Source organism: Aspergillus affinis, assembly GCF_023601865.1.
Source record: "Aspergillus affinis strain CMG 70 chromosome Unknown NODE_125_length_105666_cov_89_023118, whole genome shotgun sequence".
Classification (NCBI taxonomy): domain Eukaryota; kingdom Fungi; phylum Ascomycota; class Eurotiomycetes; order Eurotiales; family Aspergillaceae; genus Aspergillus; species Aspergillus affinis.
Genome location: NW_026515906.1, coordinates 1 through 26788, shown reverse-complemented (window position 1 = coordinate 26788; position 26788 = coordinate 1). Strand labels below are relative to the sequence as shown.

General features: G+C 50.6%; 8 protein-coding genes across 8 annotated transcripts; 4 read left to right on the top strand and 4 right to left on the bottom strand.

The window, feature by feature from the left end:
* Positions 1-165: 165 nt before the first annotated feature.
* KD926_001271 (putative ABC multidrug transporter) lies at positions 166-4936 on the bottom strand (the record flags this gene model as incomplete). Its single annotated transcript, XM_053104965.1, has 12 exons — positions 166-236; positions 407-784; positions 853-1012; positions 1081-1287; positions 1356-1663; positions 1714-1807; positions 1853-2028; positions 2079-3493; positions 3543-4087; positions 4160-4570; positions 4642-4686; positions 4745-4936. 12 exons carry the CDS (start codon positions 4934-4936, stop codon positions 166-168), a joined length of 4002 nt encoding a protein of 1333 aa, XP_052951796.1.
* A 3024-nt stretch (positions 4937-7960) lies between these two features.
* KD926_001270 (uncharacterized protein) lies at positions 7961-8923 on the top strand (the record flags this gene model as incomplete). Its single annotated transcript, XM_053104964.1, has 1 exon — positions 7961-8923. One exon carries the CDS (start codon positions 7961-7963, stop codon positions 8921-8923), a length of 963 nt encoding a protein of 320 aa, XP_052951795.1.
* A 203-nt stretch (positions 8924-9126) lies between these two features.
* KD926_001269 (hybrid sensor histidine kinase/response regulator) lies at positions 9127-11136 on the bottom strand (the record flags this gene model as incomplete). The annotated part of the gene is made up of 1 exon (XM_053104962.1): positions 9127-11136. The coding sequence occupies one exon, from the start codon at positions 11134-11136 to the stop codon at positions 9127-9129; it is 2010 nt and encodes a 669-aa protein (XP_052951794.1).
* Positions 11137-11727: 591 nt separating this feature from the next.
* Positions 11728-13070, bottom strand: KD926_001268 (oleate delta-12 desaturase; the record flags this gene model as incomplete). Its single annotated transcript, XM_053104961.1, has 3 exons — positions 11728-12101; positions 12181-12952; positions 13014-13070. 3 exons carry the CDS (start codon positions 13068-13070, stop codon positions 11728-11730), a joined length of 1203 nt encoding a protein of 400 aa, XP_052951793.1.
* A 3455-nt stretch (positions 13071-16525) lies between these two features.
* Positions 16526-17575, top strand: KD926_001267 (uncharacterized protein; the record flags this gene model as incomplete). Its single annotated transcript, XM_053104960.1, has 3 exons — positions 16526-16672; positions 16848-17172; positions 17253-17575. The coding sequence occupies 3 exons, from the start codon at positions 16526-16528 to the stop codon at positions 17573-17575; spliced, it is 795 nt and encodes a 264-aa protein (XP_052951792.1).
* A 5140-nt stretch (positions 17576-22715) lies between these two features.
* KD926_001265 (uncharacterized protein) lies at positions 22716-23096 on the top strand (the record flags this gene model as incomplete). Its single annotated transcript, XM_053104959.1, has 1 exon — positions 22716-23096. One exon carries the CDS (start codon positions 22716-22718, stop codon positions 23094-23096), a length of 381 nt encoding a protein of 126 aa, XP_052951791.1.
* Positions 23097-23470: 374 nt separating this feature from the next.
* KD926_001264 (uncharacterized protein) lies at positions 23471-24060 on the top strand (the record flags this gene model as incomplete). Its single annotated transcript, XM_053104958.1, has 2 exons — positions 23471-23705; positions 23789-24060. 2 exons carry the CDS (start codon positions 23471-23473, stop codon positions 24058-24060), a joined length of 507 nt encoding a protein of 168 aa, XP_052951790.1.
* An 843-nt stretch (positions 24061-24903) lies between these two features.
* On the bottom strand, positions 24904-26624 carry KD926_001263 (uncharacterized protein; the record flags this gene model as incomplete). The annotated part of the gene is made up of 3 exons (XM_053104957.1): positions 24904-25687; positions 25741-26268; positions 26332-26624. The coding sequence occupies 3 exons, from the start codon at positions 26622-26624 to the stop codon at positions 24904-24906; spliced, it is 1605 nt and encodes a 534-aa protein (XP_052951789.1).
* Between the last annotated feature and the right edge of the window lie 164 nt (positions 26625-26788).

The window sequence follows — 26788 nt, the reverse complement described above, 5'->3', positions numbered from 1 at the left end:
GTATTAGGTTGTGTAATCTAGAAGGATGTCTATGTCTATCGCTTTAAATGCATCACCTCAGAATTCCACGCCGGGTATCCATCTATCCTCAACACCATACATAACCATTTTCCAAATCCTCACCACTTGAAGAAAGCTCACTCCGATCTTGCACTCTTAGTCTTCTTACTTCTCAGCTTCATCATCAAAAACACCAACGCATACGACGTGATACAAAACAACGCCGTAATACCCGTCTAAAACACATCATGATCAGCATTCATCCAACAATCAAAATCAACCCCCAAACACACCACCAGGAGGGGAAATGGGAAAGGGAAAAGGGAAAAACTCACATCCCTCCAAGAATAATACCTCTCTAGCAAATTGAACCCCTTCGCATAATCCGCTCCACTCGTATACTTACAAAACGCACACTCCCCACCCGTGGCCGTATTCGCAGCATCAACCAAATACCCCGTTCCCCTTTGAATAAAATCCCCCATATAGTCGGAACAAGTCATATTATCCGGCGCACTGAACCGGACTAATTCATCAGCCTGACACTTGACATCCACGTCCCAGAGCACTTCGCCGAGAAGACCGCCGACTAGATACGTGAACGGGTCGAGGTAGTAGAGCCAGTAGCGCCAGAAGGGCTGCATTTGGGCGTAGGGGACCACGACGCCACAGAAGCTGACGAGGCCTGCGCCGATGAGAACTGGGTTCATGATTGCGGCGAAGTATTCGTTGGGTGCGTAGGCCGCGATGGCTTGGCCGATTGAGGTGTAGAGGAATTCGTAGACTTTGTTTTCTCTTGGTTAGTGCTGCGAATTGAGGGAAGCGGAAAAGAAGGAGAAAGGAAGAACATACAGATCATTTGTAGATACACATGTCCTGAGATACTGGCTTGTACGGGGAATCCAGCAGTGAAGTACCAACAGGCGAAGTATAGCGTGGCGCAGAGGATCAGGTAGGGAATTTCGGAGACGGCTTGGGCGCCGATGAAGGCGAGCCAGTGGTAGGTTTTGGACTGGATGGTGTTAGTATCCTCTATTTTTATTTACTTTCATGAGCTGAGTATTTGGTAGACTGGTATACCTTCTTCTCTCTCGTCTCGAATATATCTCGATTATGTAGGAAGAACGGCTGCATCTGGTTAATGCACCCGGGAGCCACGAAGATGAAGTTAAAGATTGCAAAGAGACGAAGTTGCAGCGCGAATGTGCCGTCGCCGATTTTCCAGAACGTGAAGCCGCTGAACAACGCAGCAAAGACATGCAGGATGATTTTGTTCCACATGTAATCCTGCATTCTTAGACTTAGCTCCAAGGTCTGCGCTTCAAGGGGGTATAGGGTGTGTTAAGTGCACATACCGGCGACCGCCACAACTGAACCATAATCCTCTTCAAAACTATCTTGAACTGGAACCAGTGCGAAGTAGCAAAGTCCGATTGATCCTCTTCCTCGTGATGGTTTACCTTGCTTTCCCTGTTCAGGGCTTCCAGTTCCTCGACTGCGCGCGCCCGTTCCTCGGATTGACTCCAGACGTCGACCCAGTCGATCTTTTCTTCCGTGTTGCCTTGGATGACCTCGACGATGTGTTCGGCGGGATTGGCGTCGGGCGCACAAGGGGCGCCGTTCTTGCCGAAGTAGTCGAGGACTTTGGTGGAGTCTTTTCCGGCTGCGTTTGGTTAGATTGAGAATGTTGACAAGTGGTAGGAGAAGACTTACTCTCGCCGAAGTAGGCCATTTTGCCGCCCTTAGCAAGAAGAAGGAGGGAGTCGAAGGCTTCAAATAGCACGGCTGAGGGCTGGTGGATTGTGCACTGCGACTGTTAGATCGGGTTTGTCGTGGGAGAAGGGATACGAACCAGAACCGCCTGTCCACCGTCGACCAGCTTTCGCAGGAATCGAATGATATTGTACGCAGACTGTCCGTCAAGACCGGATGTAGGCTCGTCGAGGAAGAGAAGGGTCGGTTTGGCGACCAGTTCAACACCTAGCGTTACTCGCTTGCGCTGCTCGATGCTGAGACCGGCTCCGGGGACTGGTTTCGATATCAGTACGTTGTCCATCCTAACAATGCAAGTGACTTACCTCCGATTAAGGCGTCCTGGATATCGCTCAACTCGAGCAGTTCAATAATATGATCCACATACGCCAATTTCTCTTCTTCAGGAACAGCCGCCGGCTGACGCAGTAGGGCCGAAAAGACCAGCGCTTCTCGAACAGTCGCGCTGGATTCGTGCACGTCCATCTGTTCACAGTAACCCGTTGTTCGCTGAAAACTAATTCCCTGCGGACGGCCATCGATCAGAATAGACCCGTAGATCTCCCCACTATCCTTTCGCTGCGCCAACACATCAAGCAGCGTAGTCTTTCCAGCCCCGGACGAACCCATCAACGCGACCAGATTACCCGGCTTCACGAACCCAAACACCTGATCCAACAGCTGCTTCTTCTGGCCATGGAACGGAACATGGTAGTCGAGGTGATTCCACGAGAAAGTCGACTGTTTGGCCGTCTTGCTCAGTGCCGCAGCAGTCGCAGCCTCTGACTTTTGTTTGACCTGCGGATTTTCTTCATCATCCTGCTTCGTCTTCTTATCGCCACTGCTGCCTCTCTTATACAACAGCACCGACGACCCGCCCTGACTATTCCGCATTTCGAACCCAACAGCAGTCAAGAAGATATAGAAAGCCCACATCCCGACAATGACACCAAAACTGCGCCAGATATGATGCACCGAGTAACTGTACTGTTCGCGGATATACGCCGCTCCATCGATGACTCCGTCCTCGTTACTTCCTAGCACAGCACATCCTTTATTCGACGACGCAGCGTCCCCATAACCCGCCCCGTAGGGGATATAATCCGGCTCGACGCACTGAAGCTGCAAACCGACGAATTCATTCGCCATGAGGGCCTCAAAGGCATACGAGCCGGGATTCAAGTAGAAGATCCATCGGAACCAGACATGCATCTTCTCAAAGGGAATAAGGTAGCCGCCGTACACGAAGAAGACTGTTGACAGGAGACCCGAGATCTTGGATGCGTTGCCGAACTGTTTGCATAGCGCGCCGACGGACCGGAATAGTTGCATGAAACAGAGCGTCTGGGCAATGACGATGATCCAGAATGTGAAGAAGCGGCCGGCGTTCATTTGGAGGGCCGACATGAAGTAGAGAATTAGCGAGAAGCAGGATACTTGGACGATCACGATGGGGATGTCGGTGATGGCGTTGGCGATGCAGAAGGCTGTGGGGCGGTAGAAGCCGAAGCGTTTCTGGCGGGAGAGGATCGGGCGACCCATGAAGGAGCCGGTTGTTTCGGAAAGAGACTCGAGAAGGAAGTAGAGGACTGGAAAGTATAGAACGCCAGGGCGCAGGAAGATCGAGCTGCTGTCGAGTTTGAGATTGTAGAAGAGACTGCCGCAGACGAGGGCTTGGAGGATGGCTGAGACGATTTTGATGCATAGGGAGAGCTTGTCGCCGAGCATGATTTGAAATTGTCTGGACGGTTAGTATTGTGCGGTCGGTGTGTGTAGATGGGAGTACTCACCGGATCGTGCAGGCCACAATCTGACTCCATAGACTGGCGGTATACGGACTCTGCGGACGAGGGAGATGTTTCTTCCTCTTCTCGCTCGCCACGGCTATGGCCAGGTCTTCCTCTTCGTGCGTCAGTTTCTCCGGCGGATCAATCGACTCCATGGCCTGCGCATAAATCGGGCTGGCGTGGAACCGAGCCTCAAATTCCTCCGGCGTATTGGGGACCTGGTGCTCCATTCCTGGTTGCACGATGCGCTCCGTCACCACCGTCACCGAAGTCAGGAAATCCGCAATATTCGCACCCTTGGGCACAATGAATCCCATATCCTCGAAGTATAGGCGCGCCAGACTCCGCGGACCGTAGTAAGTGACTCGCCCGTCTGCCAGGACCAGGATCTTATCGAACTCGTCGTAGATGCCATTGCCGGCCTGATACATCGTCGCGACAATTGTCTTCTCGTTCTCACTGGCCTCGCGACGCAGCATTCGCGCAAACTCAACCGCCGTCTTCGAATCCAGACCACGCGTCGGATTATCCCAGAATTGAACCGGACTCTGTAATTTATCAGTATCATCCCAGCCACATATCGCATCTCGCGTAGACAAGCCAGAAGAGATATAACATACCTGACCAGCCAGAACCTCCGCCAACGAAACCCTCTTCCTCTCACCCCCAGAAACGCCACGAATAAATTCATTCCCGACCAAAGTCTTCTTCGTATGAGGAATACCCAGTGAGCCCAGAATGCCGTCCCTCGTTTCCTGCACATAGTCTTTCTCGTTCTGGAGATGTGCTGGTCTCTCGCGAGGCGCTTTATTGCGCAGCGCGAACTTCATCGTCCGGTTTACTGTCAGGGTCGGGAAGTGCGCATCGTCTTCGTCGTTGAACATGATCTGTTGTCGGAATCGTTGCGCCGATTTGTGGTCCATGCTGCCGTAGCGTGTTTCGCCGAGTACTTCCTCGAACGTGGTACGGTCGTTGGAGAGGACGCGGAGGAGCGAGGTACAACCTGAGCCGGGGCGACCGAGGACGAGCATCTAACGAGGAGAGGAATTTAGTTGGTTCTGACCTGGGTTTGGAGGAATGGAGGAGAGAAGAGGAGAGATACCATTTCGCCGGGCTTGACTTGACCGGTTACATCTTTGAGGATTGTCTATTCTACTTGTTAGTCTTTCTTAAACTGATATAGGGGGTATTAAGATAGTATTTACCCTCTTTGGCCGCTGATTCTTCTTGAAGATATTCAAGTACTGGCGTGGATCGGCGACGGAGAGCAGCGTATCGCCCAGCGCCGCGTCAGGCGCGGTAACGCGGACGTTGACATCACGGAACGTCAGTGTCAATCTCTTGCGGATCTGCTGGTTGACGCTTTCCAGATCGAGCGTCCCTGAGGAGGAGTCCATTGTGCTTGTTGCTGTCTAATGATTTGGGATTAGTATATAGCCTCACATTGATCACGTATGGGACTAACTTACCAACCAGATCACCAAATAACTCTTCTCAGCACAATGAAAGCTTGATCATTGACAACTGCTGCCTTGCGCACCTTATATATCACCCATCATTCTCATTTCCCCGGTGAGCTCATAAAAGGAGACCCGTTATGCCGTGCAGGCTCTTACATCCGTAAAGCCGCATCGCCGCATCTCCGAAGACCGTATTGCCGGACCCACTGTATCATTTTCTGCCAATTAAATCCATGTTTTGGAGAGCGGAATTCACCCGCGGAAAGCTTCCCTCGAGAATGCGGATATATTAGAAAGCGGGTCTGTCGAGGCCCGGAGAAAGTTGCCTGCCTGAACAACATCTCAGGTCTATTTGCACAGCATCTGCCTAGCTAAGAAAGCGGTATATACAAACTATATGGTAGAATCTATATTACTATTATAATTCTATACTTGATGTTTACTATATAACTGTTCTAACTATTCCTCTTTCCTATATATTTAATAGCTACTCAGAAGTACCAGGAAAAAAAGAGATAGATCTTATAATTCCCAATGATCCGAATCTAAACAAATACTCACCCCTAATTCCAAAGAAAGTTGCGAAGTATAATGTTGTAATAGTGGAATAGACTGCTTTCTAAATCAGTAGGTGTTGTACAGATAGGCAGCTCCGGCCCCGAGTCTGAATGGGTGGATAGAGGCAGTTGCATCGAATGGATCCAGATGATAAACGGCAAGCAAGGTAGGTCACTAAAACTTGTTCAGGTACCTCTCACTTTCCGCAAGATACCGTTCCGCGCTGAAGTTCTGCGGAAGTATCTTTTCTCCCCCTGCCAACATTTGTGATAATGCTCTTCTCCTTTGCCCTGACAGTTCTCGTGCCAAACACTTATATGCAACCGCCAAGTTCACTATATGCCGCACTCATCAATCGACATGGAAACAAGGATATATCGTCGCCTGGAATCATATCCTTGAGTCTGCGTAGTGTTTTCATTAGGGTTGGCTTCCCTGCTTCAGCTTTTCCAGATCACATAAATTGCTACTATTGTCGCTGACTATCCGAGTGCTTAGTAGCCCCCGAACCACCAAGGGACTGATCTAGACAGATCAAAATGTCATGATTTCTTTACCTTCTACAGAACATACCTCACATAGTGGCCGCCGTCCAAAGGTACAGTGCCCCAAGGTGAACTCCACCGAAGCTATTTGCGGATGCCGTGCCTCAGGCAAGAACAAAAACACTTTTTCGGCCTGCGTAACCGTAGCGCGGATTACAACTGGATAGCAGACATGTAGAAGTTGGAAATACTGGGTCTGATATCTGCAGTAACTTGTGATTCCACTAGCTGGACAGGAATTATTTGTCGTTAAAACGAGCAAAGGAAGCCATATGTTCTGAGAGCAAGTCTCGACAAGAAGAACTTCTTCTCTTCTTTGATAAACCCATAGTATAGAGCAACTGGAGGCTAGTGCGGAGATAATTGATAAAGACTAAAAGACTAAGATGCAGAACAAAAAGTTGAATATATGAGAATCGTAAAATAAAGAAAATTTTGATCTTTCTATTAGGCTATCATCATTCAGATGTTTAAGCTCTAATATAGGGAGATAATCTTGAGCAACCATCAGCTTCTATTAATCCCTCTCCCAAGCGTACTAGATACTATTATCTTAAGTCCAAGCCGACTGCTTTGAACTTAATATAAGCAAGTTCCGAAATTCCCTCACGAACAGCCTCACATATGCCGTATCCAGTTACTCAACCTAGAACTAAATAACCACCTACAACCATCACCGGGAAATTTATCCGACACCCTCCTCGCATGTTCAATCGCCTGCAGTCAGACAAAAGACTGAGAAAGCCATGCCGGTCAGAATAAAATCCGCTCCACAGACACAATAAGGCTGAAAGCCAAAACTCCCAGATGAGTATCCAATAACCGCACCCCAGTCAGCAGCAAAACCACCGAGATCTACCGTTCGAGATGCACCTACAGAGAAATCCATTCGACGCTCTGATTCAGCTCTCAAATGCACCTAAACCAAAAGTCCAACCAGCCATGTCTTAAGGGTGGATTCCTAGACCGACCGAAGACAGGGATGCGTGTGGGGGCGAGCCCCGTCAGAAGAAGGGAAAAGATCGACACAGGACCACGTTGTCAGAGTTCGAACCTATTCATTCCCCCTCTCCCAGCCCACAACCTAGACTCCATCCAGCACGGTTGATCGCTACCTATGAACACTATGATAATGACACAAGTGGAGTTCAGCCACGGAGCCATCCGAACCGAACACATTGACCTCCACAAACCGAACCTTCCCACGGTAAGTGTAAATCCTCCGACGTCATTTACAACACAGACCTCGAGGTTAAAAGAACTCTGTCTCGCCGGATTTTGACCCCGTCCTTCTGCTGCTGAGTCCAAGTATTATGTCCCACCCTACTGGCTCCTGCGTCCTTGGCCCGCTGGGGCTTGTCTTGCTGTCCGAATGATCAATGGTTCCTATTTCCCTTTCCGCCCCCTTGGGACTCGGCGCCTCGTATTCAGCCCGCCTTAGCTGCAGGGGCCTTGACCAACGAGTTGGCGGGATGGGAATCGGATTTGAGACGGAGAGAACTGAGTATAGACTACGTGTGTGGGGTTGAGTACTGGTGGGTGTCAATCTTAGGGTTAGGGGGTTAGCCTGGTTAGCCTGTTAGATACGCATGATGTGGTTTAGGGTAATCGCCCCTTGAAGAGATAGAGGGGGGATTATTTTATTTTATCTTATTTTCTTCGGTGCTGTCTTCCGGCTTGAGACTTTCTTTTCTATTCTGATGTGTTGATGTCTACTTACTTAGTCACTCCCTTCTAGGGACAACCATTCATACATTCGTTCCCTAGGTCTATCCACCTACCTATACAACCAAACCCGACAGTCGGACACATACACACACACATACAGACCTACACATCCTCAAGAACAACGCCCACCATGCACAACCACATCCTCCTCTCCCTCTGCCTATCAACCCTCCTAACTCTCACCTCCGCCTCCCAAAAATGCTATCTAATGGACGGGACCTCCGCGCCAACCCTTTCTCCCTGCGAACCCCCCTCTTCCTCCACCAGCACCTCCTCGTCCCCCTCCTCTACCTCAACAACAGAATCAACAACAAAACACTCCGCCTGCTGCCCCCTCCGCCCCACCAACGCCTCCTCTACCGCAATCTGCCTCTCAAAAAGCGGTCTCTGCCTCTCCAGCAACGGCCTAATCTACGAATCGGGCTGCACAGACCCAACCTGGCAAGACAGTGCCTGCCCATTCGTCTGCCCCGACGCGCGCTCAAACTGGAAAGGCAAGGCGCTCGAGAACAGGGACTGGAAACAAGGGCAAGTGGTAGACCATTGGCAGGTGATGACGTGTGCGCCGAAGAAGGTCTGTTGTCGGCGGTTCTCGGGGGGAGAGGGATGTTGTGGGAATCGGTCGTTGTGGATCACGGAGTTTGAGGTTGGGATGCCGAGGTTTCGGGTTTGGGAGGGGGAGGGGGTGGATGAGAGTCTTGATGGGAGTCTTGGTGGGGATGGGGATGGAAATGCGACGGTGACGGGGGGTCGAGGGGGTGCGACTGCGACGGGGAGTTGTGATAGTGAGAGTGCCGGTGCAGAGGGGAAGGAAGTGTGTCGAGAGGCAACGGTGGGTGCGGCCGTTGGGGCACCGCTGGGGGCAGCGTTCGTGGCGACGTTGGCGGCGTTGGCGTGGGCGATACGCAAGCAGAAGATCACCGAGAAGAGGCTAAGGGGGGTGGAAGCGCAGGTGCAGACGCAGCCTCCGAGTCTGGTATCGTCGCCGGGATACTATAAAGAGGACGGGGCACGGCAGGTGCAGAGACTGGGGAATCATGCGGAACTGGATGCGATAAGGCAGTACGAGTTGGATGGGAGGCCGAGTGCATAGCTGGGAATCAGCGATGGTCAACAAGATTTAATAATGAGAAAGAATAGTAAGATAGTATATTCCCGCAAACGCCATAATAATACATTTTTCCTACATATATACAAGTCCAGACACCACGAAAGCAACGCTCTAATTTCACAATCCGACCCAATGCTTCAAACCAAGAACCAAACTCAGCAAACATCGTATATACAATCAGGGTATCACCGTCTATCCGTATCCGTGTCCCTCCCTCGTATCAATCGGTTTATCTTCTCCGAAAGATCATTCGTCTTGTACGGCTTGTGGATGATATCGTCCATGCCAGCCGCCATCATATCGACCTGCTGCGCCTCGCGCACGTTGGCCGTCACACCCAGCACGGGGACGTGGGCTTTCGACTGTCGTTCCATGTCCCGGATCTTGCGCGTTGCTTCGTTGCCGTCCATGATGGGCATCACTTGGTCCATCAACACGCAGTCGAACGAGTACATCTGGACAGCGTCCAGCGCTTCTTGACCGTTGCTGGCCTCGGAGACCTGGAAGCCGAGAGACTTCAGTTTGCGCGAGAGCACCTGCCGGTTGATAACGTTGTCTTCGACCAGGAGGATGTGTCGTGCCGTCGACGAGGAGGAGCCGGTTGCCTGAGAATTCGACCGCGACGATGGACCCGGCGTCTCCGAATTTGATTTGGGCAAAGTAACCACTGTCTGTCCGGACTTGGTCTGTTTTCGGAGTTTGTCTGTGTGCTCTTGTCTGCCGTCACTGTCCGGGGGCGCATCCATCAGATTGGCTATCATCGGGGCCTCGGGAATCTTAGGCTCGATTGTCTGTCGATTGACGCCGGTCAGCTCGTTGCCCAGCTTCTGAATATCGCTGCACAGCTCGTCGATGGCGTCTTTCTTCTGGCGCGGCGGGTCATCCTCTGAGGCGGCCGGACAGCGTCGCACCGTGAAGAAGAATCCGAACGTGCTGCCCCCGCCTTCCTTCGAGCTGACGCCAATCTCGCCGCCGTGGAGATGGCACAGCTTGCGCGACACGTTGAGACCCAGCCCGGATCCGCCGTACATGCTCTCAGTGCGCGGCGTGGCCTGGTTGAATCGCTCGAACAGGCGCTTCTGCGCCTCGTCGCTGATGCCGATCCCGCTGTCCTTCACGGCCACCATGATGTACGCCGCCTCACCCTTGCCCCATTCCGGTCGCGACGTAGCGTCCATACGCAGCGCCGTCTCGTCCGACTTGAAAAACACCACGTCAGGCGGATACGACGCCGGACGCTTCGCCGACGCGCCCATCAACACACGCAGGGTCTTCGAATCGCCCGACTTAGCCATGAATTTAATCGCGTTCGACAGCAAATTAATCAACACCTGGCCCATACGATCCATATCCGCCAGGACCCAATCCATCCCACAGTCCGCATACGACTGATCCAACACATACTCAAAATGAATGCCACGCTTCCTCAACTCCGGCCGAAACATCGTCAACGAGGTCGCGATATCCCGTCTCGGCATGACCCGTCTCGGTGACAACGACAGCATCGACGCATCCAGCTTCGAGAACGTCAACACGTCATCAATAATCTTCTTCTGATGCGCCACACACAACGAGATCGTATCCGCCGCCGTCGCAATATCCGGCACGTCGATATCCGCCTTATCCCGGTTATGGATCGCTTCCAGAATATCCTCGGTGCAGTGCAGAATGGCGGACAGGGGATTTCGCACCTCGTGGCTGATCATATCGATGAATCGCTCCTGCTGCTCCTTGCGGTCTTGCGCCTCCTGCGCGATCTTTCGCTGCGAGAGCTCCGCCGTTTTCTCCTGCGTGATGTCCGCTATCGTGCAGATGAAGCCTCCTCCTTCGCTCCCGCCCTTGCCGCGGCCGGTCCTGTCAGGCGCCAGGTTGAAGTGGTGGAGTTCGGAGCGGGCGAGCGGCGTCAGGACCACAGACCGCCACATGCAGCAGTGGTTGCGGATGCGGTAGTCTTCGCGCAGGGAGCATCGTGAACGTAAAGCGTCGGCGTAGCCCCGTGCGACGCGGTCGTAGTCGTCTTCGTGGATGGACGGACTCCAGCGGTCGAATGTCGTGGGGGCGTGCGAGACGGCGAGTTCTTCGAAGCGGCGGTTCACGAAGATCGACTCGTCGCGGGTATTCAGGATGGCGATTCCGCTGGGTAAGAGGTCGGCGAGTTGTTGAGCTGAGATAGTCCCTGAGAATGGGAGGGCCATGATGGGGGTGGCGTGGCGGGGATGGGTGTGTGAGTGTGGCCGCCGAGATGAGGTTATTCAGTGCTCGTAGTGATAGATCTTTGTACTGTTTTTTTTTTCCCTGGAATATTCTGGGTGAGTTTATTTTTCGGTAAAGGGAAATGGGCGTCGGATGAAGATTACACAGTGTGGGCAGGAGGGTAAGGTTAGAAGGGTGAAACGGACAAGAATCTGAAGATAGACAGACCCACGGATCTGAGGTAGTGGTTATGATGCAATGGGCCAGGGAGGAATGCTGCAGCGACCGGAAGTGAAGAACAGGCAGACCGGATGAACGACAGAGGGACAGAAAGGAACGACAGAGGGAAATGAGTCTAGACTCGTCTGAAGGCAGTCGATCGCTCCGATCTGCTGGGCGGGAGATGCATGACACCATGTGACGTCAACAACCCTCGCCTCCGCTTTTTTTTTCGCCTCACTTTGTCTGCTTTCATCTTTGAAGCCATGTTTGTCAAACGGAGTCTATTGTCACTCTTTCTCTCTCTCTTGCTAAAGCCTTTACTTTTCTCTATCCTACTCGTGATACAGATACTCTCCCCTGTCTAATGCACCCTATTTGCGCTCCTCGGGCACGACAAAATGATACACACCCGGTTCCGCCTTCCGACCCGGCGCATTCTCCGACACGTAGATGCACTTGCGGAACGTCTTGACCAGCGACACGAGGAATCCCTCGTCCTTGGACTCGTGGTAGTTCTGGCCGAGAACCGACTGCATCGCCTTGGTGGCCTCCTCCGCCTTGTAGAAGGGAATGCGGCTGAACAGGTGGTGCACGACGTGGTAGTCGATGATCTCGTGGAAGAAGTGGCGCCCGATGAAGCCCATCGTGCGGTCGACCGTCGCCAGCGCGCCCTTGGTATACGTCCAGGATTCGGGGCTGTAGTGCGGCAGAGCCGAGTCGGTGTGTTGCAGGTAAGTGATGGCGACTGCGGCCGTTAGCCTTGTGTCTCTTCTATCTTGGGGGGGGGGGAATGGTATATGCAAGGGGGAGGAACATGAACATACTCAACCAATGGTGCACCCAGAAATACGGCACGCCGTACAGCAGCGCCACATTCCAGCTGCCGATCTGCGTACTGGCATAGTACAAGATGGAGCCCATGATGATCAGACCGAGATCCGAGAGGGCGATCTGGAGATACTGGCCACGGGTGAAGAGACCGCCGAGCGGGTTGAAGTGGCTGCCCGAACGACCGGGCCAGCTCTTAGTGCCGGCAGTAACGTTCATAATCAGATACAGCTGCCAGCCGAACAGCTGGTGTCCGACAAGCTGGAAGAACGACACGATGGGGGTCTCCTCGGTCAGATGCTTCAGCTGCTCGATGCGCACGTTCTTCTTGCTCGCCAGCTCCTTGTCGGTCCACGGCACGAACACCGTATCCTTCTCCATGTGTCCGGTGTACCGGTGGTGACGGGCGTGGGTAATCTTCCACGAGAAGTACGGCACCATCAGAAAGGAGTGGGCAGCCCAGCCGACGAAGTCGTTGAAGTTCTGGTAGTCCGAGAAAGCGCCGTGGCCGCACTCGTGGGCCAGGATCCAGAGCCCGGTGCCCACGCAGCCTTGGAAGAAGCCATAGGCGGCCCAGGCGAGGACGCGCAGCGGCAGGGACGGCAGTAGGTGGATATGGAAGGCGCCGTAGGTGAGGACGGCGCAGTAGAAGATGTCGCGGGCCAGGTAGAGCAGGGAGGTGACGACGGAGGATTCAAAGCATTCTTTCGGGATGCTGTCCTTGATGGTCTTGAGGTTGGGCACGGAATCCGTAGGCTGTGGTTTTGTCTTGATTGTCAGCGTTTGAAAGTTAAAAGGCCAGGCGGCCAATTAGAGTGGTTAAACGTACCTCCTCGACAGCCTTGACGGTGATGGATCCCCGACGGAGTTCAGTCACGACCGACATTTCCAACTAATCTTGCCTATACCAGGTTTCACAGAAATCCGGATTTAGAGAGCTTTAAAGCAGGATAGAAAGAAAACCGGGAATTGACCAAACATAGGGGCATCAGAGCGAGAGAAAAAATCGGAACCCATTGTACTACGGAGTAATGGCCTTCAGGCCAAAACCGAAAAAAAAAAAAATAAAAAAGATTTATCGGAATCCTCCACTCCCTCTCGCCTTCCCCAATCAGGGGATTCTTGGAGAACTTCTGGAACGAATTGCGCGGGCATTATTGGCTACTCAGGGATACTATTTGGCCAGTATCTACTCCGCCTACAGATCCAGTGGACCCGCTGCCGTGTCAAACCCGATGGATTCAACGGGAAACGCTGAAACGAATGAGCTGATCGCCTCGCTATTTCGGGCTGCCAAGCTTTGCCTGGAGTCCCAACGGATTTTGGCGTCTCCTTTTCCTGGGGACTTCCTTACGGAGTAGAGGCCAGAGGGTCGTGGACAGAGTGCTCTCTCTAAGAACAGTAGGACTAAAGGGTCGATCCCTGATAGCTCCGTGATCAACCACTGCACGGAGTTTACAGGAAATATTCAATAAAATGATCCCTGAAACCGAAAATAGGACGTGATCCAGGGAAAGGAGAGAGAGACAGGGGTAACCTTCCCTGGGTGCATCGGAAACTGTTAACCTAATGCAATGCACGGCTGGTCTGTCACATTTTCCCGAAACTCAGGCAGATTTTTTCTTTCCTTTCCTTTTTGCCTCTCTCCTACACTACAGAGACTACAGTACGGTGTACCTCCTGAACACCAAGACTAAGACTAACTCAAAATTAACTCTCAACAAATTCGTTAGTTCGCCCGCCAATGCAACGAGTAACGTCCCGTAGTCCCTGGCTCTAATCCCCTTGCGGCTTTAGCTCTGGGGGCCGATTCGTATCGCGATCCACTCTCGCCTCGCCGCCCATGGTTTTTTTTTTCACTTTTGGCCATTTTGGACCCTCGCAAAAGTTCACGGACCGGCGTGATTTTTTCTTGTCCGATTTTCACGCCCCAGGAGCCTCTAACTAGTGGGAAGGCGTACTGAGTGCTGAGAACGTTTTCACGGGGTCTGTGATTTGTTGGCGATATCGGTCGGGGGTTTGGGTTGGATTGTGGCTGTGTGATACTGAGTCTGAGTCTGGGACTGAAATTGAGAAACTGGATAGATGTATTCGGCCCTATTCCGGTCGTAGCACTCCAGAAAAAACGAGGATTGAAGCATGTGAAAAATTATCTAGCAACCACAGTAGTGGAGTCAAGTATATTGTCTTATCATAGGATGAACATGGAATTCCCTCGTTCTCGGCGTGCATACGGTGTAGTAAATAGCATGTGAATATGGACTCTTCAATTTTCGCCCTCAGACTTACCTGCCCCATTCCTTCCATTGACAGCCTGGATGTGGCTGGTAATCTCCACTTCCTTCTCTCCCAGTGTCTGCACTGTCGGGGCGAATAATCTCGCGATACTTCACGACTCCGTCCGAGGTCGAATGCGAAAATTTATTGAAGAGTCGGGTATCTGGCCTCATTGTTGTAGACTGCATGGTACGTCGATGCTGATAAACGGATTTAGATTTCCGATTCGAAGAGTGGACATGGAGGCCTCTGCGTGAGATTCGTATTGGTTAAAATATATGTCCGTGATGATGATGGTGATGATGAGTGCATTATACTCGAATATCAGCTTCCCAACGGGGCTCTTCCCTCGTCGCCAACGGCCATAAAGCCGCGACAGGACCAATGAAGCAGTAAATACATACACCGTTCCTGACACCAAACCGCTATGTAAAATCCCACGAACGTTCAAAGAGCCCACACACGTCAAATCCCATCCCGTCAGTCCTCCAACTGCTTCATACCGTCCCGGCGCTGCACCTAACGGCTGACACTGACATTATCATCTTTGAGTCTTGACACGCGGACCCGGGATGCAAACTCATCAATCGACCCCTAGGTATACACGCCTTCGCTGCTCCGGGGTAGACCCGCTTCGAAGCCCTGAGTGCGAGGCGTCTAGGCGTTAAAATATATGTATCAGATACGTGTCTACAGTATCCAATGAAGAGGCAAGATGGCCGAGCGGTCTAAGGCGCTCGACTCAAGAATCTTGAGGATTTAATGAAAAGATATCTTTCATGAAATCTTGGTTCTTTCCTGAAAAAGGTGTTTTCGAGTCTCGTTTAGAGGCGTGGGTCCGAATCCCACTCTTGTCAGAAGTTTTTGCCCGCCTGGGCAATGGGCAAGAAGAGCCTACTTTGGGATGTAGTAGAGCTCTCTATCTATATATAGGTAATAGGAACAAAAATGGAGGATCCGGGCCTGTAACCAAATTAATTAATCAATCAGAATTCTTTCTATCTATACAGAGATAGATATATAGGTAGGGATTTCTGCCACTGAAAAAGTCCCGTGTACGTACGTATTGGAATTATGGAGTTTGGGGAAGCCTTGATTGATGCCAGCCAGCCAGCCAGCCAGGCTTCTCTTCTCCTCTCGCTTGCGAAGAGCGGCTCCACCAGGTTAAAAGAATAAAGTCAATTAAGTCAATTCCAAGCAAGATCTATGATGATAATGAGAATCAATCATAGCCAAATATGACAGCAGCGTGAGTCGAGACAAGAAATCCCCTAGGGGGGACGGCGAAATAAAGATGCTGTTGTTGTTGTTGTTGTGTTTGTTTGTTATATATATACTATTTATTTATTGGAAGGTACTTTTTTACTTTTATCACTATATGATATGATCCAATAGGAGACTTTTTGTCGGACAAGGTTTGACCCCTAAACTTAGTATGGACAAGGCCACAAGAATCTATCTTTAATGTGGTTAAGAGATACAATAAGATCGAATAAGTTCAAATACTACTTACTTACTATATTGATTGTATAAATGTTTTGTGTCTGTTCCAGTCTCGTTGAGTTGGTCGTACAATCTCGAGGCGCTTAAATAATATACTTATCCTGATCGGTGGCGAGTTCCGGAAGACGTAGTAGGATGAGAACGAACAAGGACAGGATTTGTTTTTTGAGTATTAGAACTACTATGTTAAATAATATGTGCGCGTTGGAAGTTTTATAATAATTAGTAAAAGTAGGTCCAATATGTTTGTTTTCATCTAGATGATTCCCGAGAGAAGATCCTAGACTCTGCCTCTAGATATCGCTATCCTCCATGGCATATAACATTATATTATACACCTACTTACGGAACGCACAATATAAGTCAGACTTGAACCCTGAGCCCTGAGGAGAGCTGGAAATAACCCTCTGTTGGCCGTCCGGGTCAGGGCTTCGAAGACCTGTGATCATGATGGTGAGGTGTGCATAGAGTCACCATGACATCGACCAACCCCTCTTAAAACAAGACTCAAACATCACTTCATTCTTCTCATAAACAAACCCCCAGCTCAACCACTCCACAATGCTCATAGAAAACAACCCCATCACCTATCCACGCTCTTTCGGTTTCAAATCCCCGTGCCCTATCTGCGCCAACGGTTTCAGGCCACAATGGGAATTCGACCGTCAATTCGCGCTGGATAAAACTGGGATGAGGAGTCCCATTTTGGTATTTATAAGGCAGCTAATATGGAAAACTTAACCTTCTGGCGGCGATGAGCATGGTGGACTCTTTACCGGATGAGTAAGTCTCGCGTTTCCTGGGTTCCTGATTTTCCTGACGCTATATATACACTATCTATGATCCCGCTACCGGAAAGTGGGATCTCACTGGGATCGCAAAGGTTCCGCCACAACCGGACGCAAACATACGTGTTGCAGTCCCCAAGGACCCTGCACTGGGCGTGATTGGACGTCCTGGCTATGGGGTTAACGATTCACGTCTTCTCTACCCGCTACTAACGAACCCGCTACTAATGAACCCACATCGGTATGGCTATGATGCACAGGGAGTCAGAGGGTCGTTGGCTGGGTATGCTGTAAATCCGCTATGTTGGAATATGGTGTCGAGCCTTTTCAGAGAAGACGGTATACAGAACCTGTCTTTGCTGTCTGGCATCCTTATGGATAGATATAACTATGTTGCGGGGCATGGGGCTCCGACTCGAAGTTTAATGAGGCAGCCCTGTGAGAAGTGGACAGCGCCTTGTCTCTAATGAATCGTGCTGACGTTTGGTACTTGTTTCCAGATAATCCCATCGAGATGGCCAGGGTCCAGTTCTATATCAAATCGGCCAGGAAATATCGCGAAGCAGCAGCGCAGACTCGCTTCGCTCTGAAGAGTATTCATGCTCAGGAACATTTCCGATTGTCAACTCTGCCGCAGGAGCTTCGAGTGCATACTATGGAATACCTACGGTTTGAGGATGTGTTTGCGTTGAAGAAGGCAGTTGGTTGGACTGCACCCTCGATATACTGGAAGGAGCGCGTAGACACCATGATGTTCTTTGAGGTGAAGAGCGTGCTGGGTCATGAGGATATTGATTGGCATTTACTTGTCTGGAGGCTGTAAAGATCCAAGGCCAAGATTGCTCGAGAGCATTTGTTGGAGCATCTGGGGAATATTAAGACCGAGCTTGATCGCTGCATGTTGATGATAAGGAAAGCTGCTGTCGTTCCTGATTCTTCTTATTCTTGGTCTTCTAATCCCCTCTTCTAGCTACCTCTCTCTTCTCTGTGCAGTTCTCTATACGTAATTTTCCACTATTTTTCTTTCCTTATTGTGTTTATCTATGACAGCAATTATGCTAGATCATTAATAATTTATTGACGTCCAGATGACATGAATACAATCATATCTAATCCATCTTCCTAAAAGTCCGACCATGACCCACAGGCCGACCTATTGGTAAATATGCCAACAGAGTGCGAAGGTACTTGGACAGCGTCAAGCCTCCAATAGAGACAGGAGATGTCCAATTAATCACGAATCCGTTTCATAAACGCTCAACCAAGATTCACTTCCAGAATATCAGCCATAGACGAGAGCGTCTCCCCTATAACCCGAACAATGTCGAAGACATGGACCCCTCGAAAGGTCTCAGCCCATAATCTGACAACCGTCGCACCCATACGGCGGACACAGTATCCGTCCGTGCCGTTGCTGTCCAGAGTACCTGCCCAATTCGTCTCCCTAATCAAGCTAGCAATCATACCGAGCAGTCGTCTCTCATCTGTTCGGATGGATTCTATCCCCGTAGCCTGTACAGCCTGGGATATGATCCCCAGCCATCTGTTCAGGAGAATTGCGCATTCCAGTGCGCAGAGCGGATTTTGGATCCCCTCATTCACAGACTGCGTATATGCCACGAACGGAATCCCAGCTCGAACGGGGATGCTGAGAGCGTGAATACACTGTAGGATAGCGCGGTCTACATGAACCGAGCGCGTAAATAACGGCGGGATGTCGCTGCTCAGAGAGCGTGCGATGGACTTCGCGTCTTGTGATAGGAGATTGCGACAGGGTCCGATGTTTGCATTAAGGCGCAGATATGCGAGTCGTAACAAGGCAGCTGAGTTGAACCCCAGAGGTCCACTTGGAGAGGAAGGATCGAGCGAGGTTTCCTCTGTGGCTTCCCACGATCTCTGCCAGACCTGGAGTGCGCTTTCGAAGGCTTTCAATCTGTCCAGACATAGAGTGTGCGTGAGAGTAACCTGACGTTCGAAGTAGATGTTTTGGAGCAACGCGTTGATCAAGACGTAGTTTCCTAGAGCGGAAAGAGGCTCTTCGTCGTGCACAGTTCTTCCAGATATCATGTTCTGAAGCGTGGATTGGAATTGACGCTCAGTGTGTCCACATGTGTCTCTTGTATGCTGCCACTCGACGGCCGTTGCCTTGACCCATTCCGTGTTGCAATGGGGCAGCGAGAGTTGGATTTCGTTGTTCACGAGTAAAGGAGGGACGTCGTACGTGATGGACGTCAGGTTCAAGAGAATGAAGGACACAAAAAGGGTCCGTCGACGCTCTTCGCGACGAAGCCAATCCATCCAAGAGCATGGACCGAAGATTTGGTCGGGCTGAGAGAGTCCAATTTCTCGCGTGAGCATCGCAAGCTGACTACCCATCGTCAAAGCATCGCGTACGGCTGGAGCGTCTGCCCAGGTTACCATCGCCACTAGAATGTTGAGTGTTTGTAGCATCTGGAGTCGGTGCGAGGAAAGATCGGGGCGGGCAGAGGAATCCCCATTCTCTGCTCCGCTATCAATGTCGCGCGCATGCAGTGCACCGGTATTTAGGTTGATATCGAATGAGTCGCTTGCAAGACCCGCGATGGATAGTTGGGTGCGCTCTGCTAGGTAATGCATGACGAGGGCCTTGGTGGCCAGGTAGAACTCATATCCCTTGCGCTTCTCCATCCGTAAAAATGCACCCATCGCGATCATGGCCAGGAGAAGTTCGGGTCTCACGTTATCCAGTTTAATTGTTGAAGGGTGCAGGAATGGGAAATGCTCGTGGAAGCTGCGAAAATATCCCTGAATGTACCGAGACATTGTGTGTCTGGATGGGGTCAGAAATCTAGAAGGTAATACTTTCTCATGAGACGAGAGAGTCGCTGTTATACGCTCATACATCGACACAGTAATGTTCCATGGAGAGCCAGTACTAGAATCAGTAGAAGGATCAGGATCTGTGACGTTTATCTCGTTATGGGGAAGTCTCTCTGTTCGCGACGATAAAGAATCCGGCTCTATGGGTGGTAGTCGAGAGGATAGTGTAGCAAAGGGAGTTTCTTGGACGTTTCTAGGAATCGAGCCATTATCATAATTAGTTGGATGCGGTGATATTGAGCCGTTGGCACCGTAAAAATCTGTCTGCCAGATGTCAGACAGCGAATAATCTGTGTTAAAGAAAGACGTCGGCAGGAAGTCCGCCAAGTCGCTGCCACTATTCCACAGCAGTTCAAACTCGTACGTGGAGTCGACATACAACCCCGTGGAAACATCATGTTGAGAGAGCTCCAGATCTAGAGGAGAACGTAAAGTATGATTAGACGTAAGGGCGCTAGACATGGTTGAATGATGCTCTACAGGCGTTGAAGTCGCCACAGGCAAAGGCGAATGCGGCGTATCCTCAGCACGTGGTTCTGACGGCCTGTCGGTCGCTATGGTCAGATTTCACGTCTACGAGTAGTTCAAAAGTATCACTCGCCTTTCTTCGCTCATCGGAGTATCAAATTCGCTGGTACTCCTTGTGGCTGTCTCTGGTAGGCCCGGATGGCTGAGCCTGCGGTGACGCATGAGAAGATCCCTGAGCGACGCTGTGAGATAGAGAACATCAAGATCGAAGGACAAGCGATGCAATTACCTTCTCGAAAAGCTTTGCCCACAGTCGCAGGGGAACGGTCTTTCTTGAGTGTCTGCTGCATGTAAGAATGAAGCCAACGACAGTCAACCCACCGAATAGCATTTACGGATGCCATTTCAGGGTGAGGTTGATCTGATCTGACTCACGGATGCGTTCATGACGTTTAAGATGCTCCTGCCTTTGAAACTTCATGTCACAGAAGCGACATGGAGGCACGGGAATCTTAGGTCGTCCTCGAGCCATCGTTAGCCAAGATTCAACCGTGATAAATTGCCCGGTAAGAATCTTCACTCGCGCCGAGTGAGAATCATAGACGCAACAAATTCCCAGTTGTCAATCGCGGATTTTATTATTCTCTGTGTAAATCGTGTTTTAAACCGGTTTGAAGGGTGAAGCCTCTTGTGGTAGCCCGACTGTTCGAGCATGGCTGACTGAATATGACATGTGGACTTTTTTGGGGGAAATTTTCAATTTTGCCACTATTGATACGCACTTAATTCATTCTATGGACACGGCCGCTTTTTATTCCACCTATTCCACCTCCCTATCTTGTCCTTATTTGTATTCTCGAATTTTCTGATGTATAGAAACCAGTGTTCACTTTTACAACAGCTGTCAGATATAATAGTTACTGTCTCCAGACAATATTCACTTTGAACCTGTCGACCTCGGACAAGGCCAGGACAGGTGCACTAAAATATGAATCCCCTGAATACAAAACAAAATAAACCTTCTACATACACTCCTGGACTCCCCCTTTATCAGCAGAAGCAAACACCGCATCGATATAATGGTGGCGGCGAACAGCATCCTCAAAAGTAGGAACAGGAATTCCCTCAGCAAAGTTCTGATAAAGCCTTCCGATGTTCTGAGCGACCAAAGGAAGATCCAGAGCTTTGTGAAGCTCTGCAACTTCAATCCGACCTGACTTATAGTCCTTCACTCTAATCTTATAGTCAGGGGCACCAATATTCAACATGATAGAGCTTCCAGTGACTCGAATTTGGCCCTTGTCGCCGATAATATCCCACACCAGGCCTTCGCCGTCATCGAAGGCATCTCCGCCACGGATAGCGTATGTATACTTAACGCCTGACGAGAGCGTCCCTTGCAGGGAAGCATAATCGTCTGCCGTTCTCTTGATGTCACTTTTGACGAGTTTGTTCTCGTCGGAGAACAGATCGACGAGAGGCCATGTTGTCTTCAGATGGGCAGACACGGTAGTAGGTTGACCCAGGAGGTGAGCGAGAGGCTCGAATGTCTGCCCGATGTAGATGTTGAGCATGACTTGGCCTGGAAAGCCTTCGATATCGCGATCGTTGAAGTACTGATAGCGCTTGGAACCCCGTGTCCCTGTTTCTCCTGTGCATGCGCTGCCCGATATGTGAGTGACCAGTGGAGTCCCGATTCGGCCGCTCTTGATGATGTCGTCTAGGGTGGATTGGACGTGTGAAACGCATCCTTGAAGACCGATAATGGTGCGAATGCCCTTTCTTTTGGCGAGCTGCTGCATCTCCTCTGCTTGACTCGTTGTAGCACAGAGAGGCCACTCGACGTAGACATCCTTGCCGGCCTCGAGGGCTGGTTTTATAAGCTGGTAGTGCGAGAAGACGGCAACAGCACAAACAACCAGGTCCACCTGTGAGGTGCACATGCTTGCGACGTCACTATATGGTTGTGCTGATTCGAGACCGTAGATTTCGATGGCCTTTTGGCTGGTCTCAATGGTTGAGTTGCAAACGGCAACGATGGTGTAGTTGTCAGATTGCTGAAGATAAGGCAGATGGGCCATCGCAGCCCAACCACCCCCGGCCGACAATCCGATGATGCCAATGTTAATAGTCATTTCCGTGCGTTTTGGTGGTTGAAAGGATTAATAATGGGTCTAGTGAACATACGTGCTGAGGGGATTTCGGTGATTTATAAGTTTCCTCTGGTGGGGAGTGTCCAATTGACATCATTAACAATGTAGGTATTTTTACTCCAAAGCTCGGAATCAGTAAGGTCTTGGGATGCATTACCCATGACGTTAGAAGGGAGAGCAGTGGCATTAGTTGGTGGATATAGCGGTTGGGGTGGAAATTCGGAGGCGTAATTCGGAGGCGTAATTCGGAGTAGAAAGACCTTTGAGAACAAATGCAGATATAAAGAGCCATGAATGATACGCATATTTCGACGTGTCCTTTACCAATAAATCATTATTACTTTTGGCTGAGGACATTCCACCTCCCGGTCAGTCACATACTACCTGGCTTGAAAATTTCACTCGCTATTCCACCCGAAAATCGCATCACGACGATCCTTCCCGATCAATACCAGACCCCTTTCCAAATCTCCAAGTTCCAAGATGCCCAACTCTAAGCCAGTGCCCACTCAAGACTATACGGATGCTGCTGCAGCGGTTGAGAAATATGTCACTGGAGTTCAAACCGGCAAGTGGGAACTTATCGAAGAGGCATTCCACAAAGACGCCACGATGCACGGCTATTACGGAAACGACTTGAACGGCGGATCTTTCCAGGCGCTCAAGGCTTTTATCGATGAGCACGGGGCCTCTCCAAATATGACAACCCGAATCGACATTCTTTCAATCACGCCAACCACTGCCGTTGCCAGGGTGGATATGGAGGGCGCCGGTACGGGATTGGATTACACGGACTTTCATTCTCTGATGAAGATTGATGGGCGGTGGAGGATCTTCGCTAAGACCTTTCACTTCTATGGCTAGAAGTCCTTTGTTATTTGTTATATATGTATCCCACTGGTGCTTGCTTGCTAGTAGCAGAGTATGAACAACGGGAGAACAGGTGACCTTAGTATGGCTCGAGCAACACTGGTGTGCGACACATATCATTCAAATTATCGAGTAGCTTGTTTACACCAATTGAGTCATTCCACTAAATAAGAATTACTTCTGTTGTCCACTCAATGTGTGGGGGGGCCGAAAATAAGCTTCTGTTGGTCATCCGGGTTAGGGCTTCGCAGCCTGGTGATCATGGTGGTGTGTGTATAGTATCACCATGACATCGACCAACCCCTTTTAAGACAGCACACCTCGCTTCATTCTCCTCTTAAACAAATACCCAGCTCAACGACTTCACAATGGCCAAAGCAAAGAAGCAGCCAGACCCGAACCCTGTGATTAATCCAGGCTATATTGAAAGGTTGCCATGCTGCCCTATCTGCGACAATTATTTCGAGCCTAAACGGGAATTCGACCGTCAATTTGCGACCAGATGCAACTGGGGGGCCTCCCATTTCGAGGTTCGCGCGGCAGAAGATCTGGAGAATATGATCTTCTGGCGGCGAAAAGCATGGTGGACTCTTTACCGGACGAGTAAGTTATGCGGTTTTTTTTTCTTGGCTCTTATGGAGTTCTAAGGTCATGCTATTAACGGGACGATATGCCCAACTACCTAGTTATCTACGACCCCGCAACAAAGAAATACCAGCTCTCTGGAATCGCAAAGGTGCCGCCCATGCCGGACGAAAACGGGCGATATACAATGCCCAAGGATCCCAACCTAGGAGTGATTGGACGTCCTGCCGACAGAGTGAACGATCCGCGCCTTTTGCAGTCACTCATGGTTCATACTGCCTATAAATTGCGTAACGAAGAAGTGCTGGCAGGGTATCCTGTGCATCCGCTATGTTGGAACATGATGTCAGGATTTTTGGAGAAGATGGGATAAAGAACCTGTCTACATTAGCTGAAGTCTTCTGGAAGAGACGTTTTGAGGAGGACAGACTTATTCACGAGGAGGGAATATGGACTGGTAATCCTATAAACTATGACATGAGGCCGCTTTGTAGAGACACAGAAAGCCCCTTTCCTCGATTGATTGGTGACTAACGTTTGCGAATTGTTTCCAGATAATACTCTCTACACGAGTCAGGTCCAGTCCTATATCAAATTGGCTAAAAAGCTCCCCGAGGCAGGAACTCGTTTCTCTCTGCGAATAATTAAAACCCCTGAAACTTATGGACAGTCTCGATTGTTAATATTGCCGCAGGAGCTTGAAATGCTTATTATGGACCATCTGGAGTCCCTCGAGGATATATTAGCGCCGCAGAAGGCAGTTGATTGGACAATTCCTGCGATGGTCTGGAAGTCGCAAATATACACTGCAATCTTCTGAGGTGAAAAGCGTGCTGAACGATAAAGATATCGATTGGCGTTTTATTTGTTGTAAGCTGGAAGAAAGAACACAGGGCAGGATTGTTCGCGAGAGAATGGTGGGCTATTTTTCGGAGATCAAGGAGTATGATGACTTGATCTTGGAGAAGGCCCGGTTGGGGGACTGGTTTCGTTCCTTATTCTCGTTCTATAGATTCTTCTTGCCACTTATGTCTCTTTTCTCTGTGCAGTTCTCTGCGCATCATGTTCCTTTCTTTTGCTTTTCTTAGCGTGTCTTCCTGTCTATGACAGAGATGCTACTTGCTTGCTCAAAAATAAATCGACTCTCATTTGCTTTCACTAGAGAGGATCCTATTGCTTGCCCATATTCGACCCTCAAAAGGGATTATAATCCCACCTAATCCATCTTTCTCCCAACCTTTCCAATCCTCCCCAATCCCCAAATACTAACCCCCAGGCTCGCCACCGTCAACGCAAACTCGAACCAAAACGCCGCGCGATATCCCTCCAATAGCGCCCCCGTCTCATCCGCACCCCCCTTCCCCGACTTCTGCGTCACCCCGTTCGCCACCAACGCCGTCAACGCGATCCCGACACTCTTTCCCGTCTGCGACACCGTATTAAACACGCCCCCAGCAACACCCTGCGTCTTTGGCGGAAACATCGACGTGATCAACAAATTCGAGACAGTAAAGATGCCGTCCGCACCGATCGGATTCAAGAAATTAGCAATAAACGCGCACGACCAGTATGGCCATTTCGGGCTCGCGAGCGCCATGAGCAAAGGAGCGATAGCGGATGGAATGAGCGTTATGATCACGATCCAGTCGGCGCGAACGCGGTGCACGATCAGCCCGACGAGGATGTTCGCGAGGGCCCCGGCGACGGGCATAGGGAGGAAGCGCAGCGCGGAGTCGAAGGGCGAGATGTGTTGAATTTCCTGGAAGAAGAAGTTCTGGAATTGTTCGAAGGCGTTGAAGGCGGCCCAGACGCAGAAGACGTTGATGCAGATGCAGGAGAAGACTTTGTGGCGCCAGAGCGAGTTGGGGATTAGGGCGGGTCGGTTGAGACGCTCTTGTCGACCGACCCAGAGGACAAAGATGGCGAGGACGATGAATGATAGGATGAGTAGGGAGATGTTAGTCGGAGAGCGGATGGCTGTGGGACTTCCTGCGATGGCTCTGTTGTGGTCTGTTAGTGGATGTTGGTTGAGGAAAGGCCATGGGATGCGTACGCAATAACGTAGGATAGTATGGCGAGCGATGTACTGGCAATGATAACGCCCACCCAGTCTATGTCGTTCAAGAGACGCTGACCGATCACGCGCGCCGAAGGGTATTCGTTTCGTGGTAACTGCCATGCGGCCAGGAAGAGCATAACGAAGTTAATAATTGCTGCGGCGTGAAACCCCCATTGCCAGCCGATTTTAGCCGCAATGATGCCTCCCAGAGTCAAACCGAGTCCGAATCCCACCGGCTGCGCTCCTCCCATGGCCGCAAAGCTAATGTTGCGCGATCGGCCAGTCGGGAATACCTCGTTGATCAGGCTGACTGCCGACGGGAGACAGAACGAAGCTGCCACGCCGGAGAATCCACGAAACACAATCAATTGCGCGCCGGTGGTAGATAGTCCGCATCCAAGCGTGAAGGCGGTTTGCAGCAGACAGCCGAGTAGATAGGTCTGGCGATTCCCGACAACATCTGAGATTGAACCACAGGCTAGAAGTGTGCATCCACACGTTAACGAGTAGATGGTAACCGGCCTGGAAAGTCATGTAGTCAGCTCATTCATGAACGCTAGGATAATAGCCCGCAGAAATCTATACCATAGAACCAAATTATCAGGCAAGCTTAGATCTACAGCCACTGTCGGAATGGTGATGGTCACCAAGCCAGCCAGGAAGCTTTGAATCCCCGTACTGAAGGTAACGCAAGTAATCACAATGGCCGTGATCTGCGTCGACACCGCCCGTCTTTCTTCTTCAACTTCGCGCAAAGCCTCGTCGGACTTGGGCGCCGTAAGAGTGATCTTAGAAGCATCAGCAGAAATGGCACCGGCCGGCATAGGAGCCAGCTCAATTGAGGTCGCTGACCCCTCGTTGGGGACGGTAACAGCCATTGTGCAAAAAGTGGTTGGACGGGAGGAAACAAAGAGAAGGGATGGGATTAGGGAGTCAGAAGTGATAGATCCGATCCGTTAACTAACTAGTTAACGTATTTCCCCACCGAGTCGGCCACACCACCGAGTCGGCCACCTCATTAAAAATCTACGCGTTTTATCGC